The sequence below is a fragment of the Rhododendron vialii genome, chromosome 13a (assembly GCF_030253575.1).
Source record: "Rhododendron vialii isolate Sample 1 chromosome 13a, ASM3025357v1".
Classification (NCBI taxonomy): domain Eukaryota; kingdom Viridiplantae; phylum Streptophyta; class Magnoliopsida; order Ericales; family Ericaceae; genus Rhododendron; species Rhododendron vialii.
The window spans coordinates 25,978,526-25,987,973 of NC_080569.1; the positions used below are offsets into that span (position 1 = coordinate 25,978,526).

The following is a 9,448-nucleotide window of genomic DNA, read 5'->3' on the forward strand; positions in this document are numbered from 1 at the left end:
ATAAAGCAAAAATTTGAACACATCCATCACAAAAAAAAAAAAAAAAAAAACCAAACCATTCACTCTAGCATAAACCAAAGAGATAACAAACTCACCACTAGCTGAGCGTCAAAAGAAGCCAAACACGAAACAAGCCTCCAAACCAGCCCAGAGAAGAACACCAGCAGAACCAGGCCAGGGAAAATAATGAGAGAAAGAATCAGGCTTTATATATGACATGTATTCTCTATTCTAAGTGCACGAGCAACAAGTACACTATTCCAACCACTCATCATTCCTGCCAGAGAAGTACATAGGGTGGAGTAGGAAAAGCACGCGGACAAGCCATAAAACCACCAACAACTTGCAAAGACCAAAATTACCAAAACACATCAGCAACAAACAAAAGCAAACCCAATCAAATCAATGACATTTTCAGCAACACAACAACAATATAGCGATGGACAGCCACAAACCAAAACTTGTCCAATTCTATTATATAATACTTTGTATTGATATGACATTCGGAATTAAAGAACTGCCATGAAAACATGTGGTATGACCATCTAAATATCTTTTGAAAAGAAAATAAAAAACTCAACCTCTCTCTACAGTAATATGTTGCAACTTTTCAAAATGCTAATGTGGCTCGCCCATAGAGTGGATTGGTAAGCCTATATCTCTCTGTTAAAAAATAAGCTACAATGTTGTTCTCTACGTCAGACAAATGAAAAACTCAACTTCTCGAAACCTTCAGTAGATTCTCTTTCCCTTTTTCACTCTCCACTGCTTGACTATATACTCTACCCCTTCGCGTAGTGTTGCTTTCCTCCCTTCCTTGTAATTCCAAACTTCTGGTGTTATGTACCTACCACTGGGATTGTACTCATTTGTCTCCATCAAGGCAATTGTCACAGCAGAGTACACTTCATCACCAAGCTCATTCTTTAGATTTTTCAGCTTTTCGTCATCTTCATTAATAACTTCCTGCAGCTGCATTCCAACAAACCATCTTAAGGTGAATGACAAGGTCAAAAGGGAAAAGAGGAGAACAGAAATATAATAACAAACAAAAAAGAACGCCCCACCAAATAATAACTGGTAAAGGGAAGGCTGTTCATACCACTTTCTAATATAGTACCACACTTCAGTATTAAAAACTGCAGAGACATGCAAAGTGTTCCTAGATTGCGTATTTCCCATAGACAAACTAAATCAAGTTCCTCATTTCTAACACATAGCCCATGTGCAGGACATTTTCCTTCGTTTGTTAAACGTGCAGCACTTCATAAAAAGAGAGAGAATTCCCATATAAAGAGGAGTTGTCACCTGAATCCTAAATTAGAATGCCATGTCAAGCAAAGATTTCACTCTACGACAGTACATGGCACTGTCCCCAAGGGCTGAAACAGAAAGAAAATCTAAAATGGTCTACTGAATGATAATGCAATACCTCTTCCTTGTCACTTCCTCCAATGATCTTAAAGGGATGCCAGCTAGGATCCCTCAGGTAAGCGTCCCATAACGAACATAGCTCCATAGCTTTACTATCAGCTTCTTTTCCATACTTCCTCTTGGCTGCAATATGGAATGGCTTACTGTCAAGGTCGCCCATCCTCTTGATGCCAATAGTAGCCCGGGATGACTGCCCCGTCCAGCCCTATAAGGCAAGAAAAATATGTTTCTTACCAATCCATAGGAAAATTATCGCATCATCGGAACAAGATTTAAATTTGAAGAATAACAGAAATTATAGAAGTATTAAAAAATGACTTCTTATTGGCCAGAAAAATAAAAGGTCTGTCAAAGGGAATACTTGTACAGTATTTGTCATTTCAGTGTGTGGCTACCACTGGAACTACAGCAGAAGTATGTCATTTCAGTGTGTGGGCTACCAATGGAACTACAACATATCTATTGTAGGAAGAAGATTCATAAGGATCATAACCACTGAGATATTTGTGTTACTTCCATCTGGAGAAACCATCTCATAAATCATATCTACAAATTGTGGAGTGATAAGAGGATTAGACACTACTGTAGCTTGGCAGCACCGTTATGAAGATGGCCTCACAGGGTCCACCTTTTTGAATCCTTCCATTCTCTAGAACTTGCTCTCGGAAGCAGCTAATTCGCTTTTTAATAACTTGGCTTGTTAAAAATACCTGAGAAGAAATAACATACACGGTACTTTCTTACAACTCTTCAATCAAATGCGAATGCAGTCATCCAAGTCTTACCCAAAACACAAGCACTTTGGGGGGGAAGACACTACAGTAAGGAACTGCAGTCCAAATTAGAAACCACCTTATTCAGATCAAACTTTAATCAGCCCCTAATTCTCAAGTACAGTACATTAACTACCCTGCATGTGGATCATCAGTTGTTTTCAACATCTTTTCTGGATACATATTTTAGAATGGGGAAACTTAATGCATTGCCTATGCTAGCACATTATTTCATTATTACCACATACGGAGACATTTACCAGGTATAGCTATATACCAAAACCTAGCATGTACATAACGATGTAGAGCTGCAATAGCTGGGAAAATTGTAATCAACTTTCCCACAGTAATGTTGTACAAACCGAAAAGGTATACATGAGGTTTAATTGAGAATGCAAGTAATACTCTGCTTTCATGTCGCATTTAACTTCCCTAAAATCAGGTATACAAACAATCAGAGTCACCCCTGCCCTTTTTTCATGTTGCATTTATAGAATTCCCAAGTGACAATGCTCATCACTTCAAAGTAAGATACACAGTGAATGACCTTATTTCTCTGTTATTGATGTAACATAGATCAGCATAACAGTGCATGATCAACGCACAAAGAGTTAAGCATCAAACCTACTTCACAAAGGGTTTCCCACTTATCTTATCACATATCAGGCCATATAAGAACCATGAACAAGAATACTACTCACATTAATTAACGCCTTGCGAGCTTGTTGAACCTCATCATTGCTTTTGCGTTCCTTTATAATGAGAGCTTGACTCAGGGATTCTAGATCTTCGAGGTCTTGCTCCTTATCTGCTAAATCTTGTTGAAGTGTATCCCTCTTCTTCTTCAGTTCCAAATCTCCGTCCTCACCCATGTGTCCAATAACTTGTATTGCCCCTCTCATACGCTCTACCTCCAACTCCAGGGCTTGTCTGGCATCAATTTTCTTCTGTAATTCCAAAATTCTTGCATGAAGGTTTTCTTTTTCTCTCTGTCATGAACAAGTAGTAGTAGAATCATTAAATCATATAATTCAGGCAGATACTTGTCACTTCAATGATCTAAGTTAAAACAGAAAGTAGCGCATATTACTTTTTGATCTTCTGCCAGCCGTAGAAGGTTTTCATCTGCTATCTTTTGCTCCAAGGTAGCTCTCTCATTCTGAAAACAAAACAAATTTGTTATAGTTAATTTCGAACCGCTAGTGATTCTGTGGGCAGATGTTGACAAACAGCGAATATTGCTCATTACCAACAGACTGCAGCGCACTAACAAGTATAAAACAAAAGCTATAGCACATTCATAATAAAGTTTCAAGCAATTTCTAGGTTAAAAAAAAAAGGGTACATCAAAATTTTGAGTTTTGACACCAATGTGTAGTTCCCCATTTCGACAAGGAAATTTATTGCCATTAAGAAATTTGAAGAGCTGCACACCTACAAAAAGAGGAAGAAACTGTAATTCTTTTTCGTGATATTTCGTTTGGAGTTGGCACAAACTACAATAATTTTCTTTATCTAAACAACCTTAACAAGCTAGTTGAATATCAAGCATTTTCAAGATATGCAAAAACACCTAAGAATATACTCCAGAGTCTGTTTTAATCAAGTGGGAGATTGGGCATTGCTACTCTTCCATCCTATTCTAGAGTGAGAACCATTTACAAGGAAAATGTAAGTACCATTTTCTTCTCAAAATCGAGCTTCCTCCTCTCATCTTCATTTCGGGCCTCCCGTTTCTCCAGTTCTTTCTCACGCTGCACAAGCTCTTTGCTCTGCAATTTGATTTGCTTATTTGTCTGTTCATGGTCCTCCAAAATCTTTTCAAGTTGGCTGCGCGCATTCTGCTGCATCTTTGTTATCTCTATTAAGCATCAAATGGGGACAAAAACATCTACTGTCAATTAAAAATATTTTGGAATGATAATCGAACAGCAAATGAACTGTAGCATACTAACCTTCATTGTAAGCTTTGTGCATCTTATCTTTCTCACTCATCCACTCGCTCAGTGACATTAAAGTTTCGTTGTATTTGCACTCAATTTCCTTAAGCCGCTTATTCTTCACCTCGATCGCGTTTGTCAAATTCGTCACAAGCTTTGTATCTTTCCGCTTACACTCAGCTTCAATTTCATAAATACTTTTCAGATCGCCAGTCTTCCGGAGATGTTCACCAACTATACTGTTAGAGTGGAAGTCCTCATCGCGAGCAACCCATCCAAATAGCTCATCTCCAATGTGCTTTGCTGCAAAGTAATCCCTCCTGCCCTTTCGGTTTGATTCGTAAGATTTCTCAAACATCATGGCGTTGTGAAATCCAGGCCAGTCTCTATTGAACTCAATCACCGCGAATCCCGAATGGCCCTTGTAGTTCCACAAGGGATTAACCCTCACTGGATTAAACAACTGTGCAGTCAACTTATCCCTAAGATTTGACCCGCTTTTGCCAATGTAACGCCCATCTTTTTTCTCAACAGGGATGTTTGCTACTATCCCTACCCACGGCCAAACAAACACCTCAGTGCTATCGTTTCCCACAGGAGCCTCAATAGCCTCTGTTGTGGATTTGGACATTGACCCATTTGCCTTAAACTGCTCTTCCATGTACCTCACTAGGGCTAAATGTCTCCCTTTCTGTTTCACATTCTTGCTCCCAAAACTAGAACAATGCTGCAGAAGCTCCTTGTATTTGTAATCCCTCTTTTTCCTCCCTTGGCAATACCAGCATCTATACACCCCACCCGATAATTCTACCTTGATACCCCCATTCATTAAGCTCTTGTAACACTCCTCGGTGTATTCCTCTAACTCTGAGTCACTTATATCTGTGTCCTCTTCTGATGAGTGAGACATTTCTGTAATTCAGCAAAACAAAAAGACCCAGTGACGAACAGCCAATCAGCTAACTAGTTATTATTTCCCAGTTAAACAAATACTATAGAGGTAATGAGGAACAGATAGTAGTGCTCATCAACGAAAACTAAACAAGTTCACTAAAATTTCCAGATAAGCAACCATGTTCCACTTAAATCAAACTCAGGTTCTTGTCCAATGCTTCAGAAAAGGAAAAATATCCAATATGGTGTGCTTAAGTTCAGTTATAACCTAAGATTCCTATGTTTTTCTCGGCACTTCTCGGTAGCCAAACAGAACATATACAGAGGGGTATCACGAAACCAAGAAAAATCAAAATATGTTTCGAATCATGCCGAGTGTTAGCTCTGTCTTATGTCTAAAGGTAAGTAGTAGCTCTGTCGTGCGTCTAAAAGGAAATCAAAGATGATCTCTGGAACCTTGTTTGGTTTCCAAGAAAATAGAAAGGAAACGGACAGAAAGAAAGAAAATACTATCGGAAAATCCGAGGCTGGGCGTAATAAGCCAGCCACTCAGATAGTTGGTCTCACCGATTGAACATTAATCGCAAAACCAAACACAGCATACGCATTACTAAAATTTGAAGGTAAGTAAGAAAAATCCACTTAAAGCGTAATCCAATACGGCTTCCTTCAGTTATAACCTGAGATATCTCTGTTTTCCTTCCCATTTTATCAGCAGCTAAACAGGGCACATACAGACCGGTATTTATATATCACGAAATCAAGGAAAATTGAAATATTTTATGAATGATTGCGGAGTGTTTACTCTGTCTAAAGGTAATAAAAAAAAAATGCTTTCTAGAACCTTGTTTGGTTTCCAAGAAAATGCAAGGTTTTCCAAGAAAATTTGAAGGAAACGAAAGGGATGGAAAGGAAATACAAATGGGAAAATCTGAGGCATACCCACTCAAATTACCTTGAAGAAAGGGCAGTCAGTGTGGAACCCGGAAAACCCTAGCGACTTTGGGTGGATGCGAATCAGAGAGGCTTGTTTTTCAGTGGAAAGCTGAAACCAGAGACGCGGAGAGAGAGAGGGGATATGGGACCATTAATTTGTGGAGAGAAAAAGAGAGGTTCGGTTCAGCAGCTGCTGCTGCATTATGCAGGAGGCAGGAATGAGACGCGCACAACTTCGGTTTCTGAAAGTGGGTAGTGCTGCAGCGACGACGACGCCATCCTTTTGCATGCCTGCAGTAGGCTGTAGAAGAAGACAGACAACTCCACAAGTGTACTACACAGATTCCTCCGTACAGAGTAGTGAATATGCGGGTATTACGACGCGTGGTGGGTTCTCCGGGCGAGTGCTTGTTGAAATCTAGTGCAGTCCAAGTGATCGCAACCGTCGGTTAACATTCTTAATGGTCCAGATTTGTTTTGAATACTTTATCGTATTCTCAGTGAGAGATTTGATCCCGTTAATTATCAACATGGTCTAGATTTGTTTTGAATATTTTACCGTATTCTTAGGGAGAGACGTTAATTATCAATATGGTCCAGATTTGTTTTAAATATTTTACCGTATTCCCAGTGAGAGATTCGATCCCGTTAATTATCAACGTGAACTATCCAGATTGGATTGTACACCCTTTCCTTGCCGGCAGTGGATCGTTTGTTGCTATAGCGGATTCGGCAATGGGGATGTGTTTGTCTTTTTGTTACTACTAGTAGGGTATGCGGTGGGACCACGGCTACACTTTTGCGGTTGCGACTGCTGGCCGTCTACGAATGAGGGCGCGCCATATGTTTTAAAAAAAACTCATCTCACTTATTTTTGGGAAACAATTTTTGCGAGAGAAAGATTATGGGGGCGAAATTGAGCACGAATTTAAGTCACACATTGGTATGGAATCTACACATTTGGGAGTGGACCCATCAATATGTGGTCCAGATTCGTGTTCAACCTTATCTCAAAAAAATTGAATAATTTCTCTTTTTGCACTTATTTTTATTTTTACTTTAAAAGTAAGTTTCAAGACAAGATTGTATTTATTAGATATAGGCTAATCTTTATAACTTTTCGGAGGTTAATAAAATTTCTTTTGCTGATAAAAAAGGGAAAATTTATATAAATGGTTCTCCTAGTTTCATCTAAGTCTCATTTTCGTTCTCCAAATATCAATTACGACTTTATTGACAAGTTTGGTTTTCCTATTTGTTCGAAATCAACCTTGTCACCCAACTTTCTCCATTTGATTAGTTTTGAGCACGCTGAGACTAATCATCAATAAGTATATAGTTCGATAGAATCATATTTGATTATTAAAAGTAAATTGCGAAAATGCTTGCACCAAAATGTACTTAAAGGAAAATTTTATTAATAAGTGACTAGCAAAATCAGCAATTCTCAAAGAAAACGAAAAGAAGAGAAAAAAATAACTGGGGCATCATTCGATGAGGGATCGAAAAATTCGAAGAAATTCCCTTTACAGATTATCCCTGATACCTAGGTTGTTAGCACTCCTAGCTAGCTACTACTAAAATAAAACTAGGTGATTTCTCAACTTCGTGAGAACTCGGAAAGGGCATGGTCCTGTAAATACTTTGAGACAACTCGGTAGGCAGCTTCTCCTGAATGAACTGAATCCCAAGGCAAATATTGAGAAGGGTTTGGACAAACTGGAATGGACGGAGTACATAATCCGCAGCATCCTCTATTAGTCACCGTAAAACCTGTTGCACAAAAAACAATCATTTAGTTCTTGATGAGGCACTTAGTTGCCAGGTGATTACTATTGCCCTAATTCTTTATGATTTCACTTACATATAAATCCTTTATTCTTTATGGTGATTACAAGCATTGTCATATTCTAAACTCGCGGGCATTCCTTCCTCCCCTGGGATCCGTCGAACTTTGTTCTTTGTACTCTTCTATGAATTTTTCCATCGAAAAAAAATGCGCGCGCGTAGATATATTGCAATATCAAAACTATAGTGAAAATTGATGTCTTACCATATTTTTGAGGATTGTTCATCATGTCATAAAGTGGGGTGTAAAAATATGCATAGACAAGTTTGGCACCAGGAAGGGATTCCTGTAACTGAGACAACATTGCAACAAGCTTCTGATTGTAAGATTGAGACCGTGAGTAGTCCACACATCTCCCTCCCATATTGAATCCTGCAGCCCAACACCCAAGTGGAGGAAGCCCTGCAATAAGCATGTTTCGACATCCTTGATTGTACAATTCCTGCACATTCACAATATTAGTAAGAAGATACCAGTACGAGAGAGAGAGAGAGAGAGAGAGAGAGAGAGAGAGAGAGGTAGAGGTGTTTAACCTTAACAAATGCTTGGACCCTTTGTAGGAGGAAATCATGATAGCCACCAATAAGGGGGAACTGGAGCCTCCTAGCACCCCCACTTAAGTAGTTGATAGTAACATCGTTACTTCCTGAAGTAACAACCACCAAGGAACTGTTGATTATATCACTAGCTTTTGCTTCCCCTGTAGCCCCCTTAAGCTTCTCTATATACTGCTTCAAATACTCCGGTTGTTTGGATACCGGAATTACTCCACTCATAATCGTACTCATGTCGTCGTACCCTGACCCTGCCGATGCGAAGCAAACACCAGTTTGGAGCTCTTCCTGTGGTAAATTTGGATCGAGAAAAGGTGGGACAGTGTCCTTGATCCCTAGAGCCGAGGCTAAAAGATCTGACATGAGCTTCCCGTTGGAAATCTTGGCCGTATGGCTTGTGGTTGGCTTTTAGGATAGTGGGTATGAAGTTGTTATTTCCGGTGTCCAATAATGAATCACCGAAAATAAGAATGGCTGGAAATCGCGGCGATTTGGTCGGGTCAAGTCTCTTGGCTGTGATGGAGCAGACTTGCACTAGGAGGAGGAGGTAGAAGAGTGAAGAAGCCATTAGGTAATTCTGTTTTTTCTTGTTCTGTGCTTTGTTGTTATGTTTTTTATAAGTGTTTGTTGCGCGCACACATATATATAGGTGTTGGGGTCAATGTTCATTTAGCTAGGATTATCATGAGAGAGTGAAAAACTGACCCTAGTAATTATTTATGGCTACTGATTTTGCAGTCTCTTTTTTTGTTAACGCTACTCCCCTGCAAGTGTATTTTTGGTGTAAAAATACACTTGCAGGAAAGTGACGTTAACAAAAAAGAGAGTGGCAAAATCATTTCCCTTATTTATTTTCGCTTTAATTTTGGTCAAGGAAAAACAGAAACCTTACCATCAATTTCTATGGACGTCAATGTTATTAAATTGTGGACGTAGGTTATGGGTTCTGAGTTTTAGGCCTTGATATGAGGGGTTTGGATATGGAATTTTAGTTCGTTTCGTTTAGGATAGTAATTTCTATGGGCCCCCATTCATCCTATTATGACAGTAACAGGAAATCAACATCAG

The 9,448-nt window shown here is 39.2% G+C and overlaps 1 protein-coding gene across 4 annotated transcripts; it reads right to left on the reverse strand.

Moving 5' to 3' along the window:
- Window positions 1–427: 427 nt before the first annotated feature.
- LOC131314455 (protein INVOLVED IN DE NOVO 2-like) lies at window positions 428–5,407 on the reverse strand. Of its 4 annotated transcripts, none has more exons than XM_058343091.1 (6): window positions 4,163–5,344; window positions 3,887–4,068; window positions 3,298–3,366; window positions 2,909–3,196; window positions 1,433–1,639; window positions 432–966 (listed from the first exon to the last, which is right to left on the reverse strand). In XM_058343091.1, the coding sequence occupies exons 1-6, from the start codon at window positions 5,055–5,057 to the stop codon at window positions 733–735; spliced, it is 1,875 nt and encodes a 624-aa protein (XP_058199074.1). In that variant the 5' UTR covers window positions 5,058–5,344; the 3' UTR covers window positions 432–732. The 4 variants fall into 4 exon arrangements, with proteins under 4 accessions (XP_058199075.1, XP_058199074.1, XP_058199073.1 ...); XM_058343090.1 differs by having other exon boundaries at window positions 432–972; XM_058343093.1 differs by lacking the exon at window positions 432–966 and adding an exon at window positions 2,015–2,144 and having other exon boundaries at window positions 1,441–1,639; window positions 4,163–5,407.
- Window positions 5,408–9,448: the final 4,041 nt, after the last annotated feature.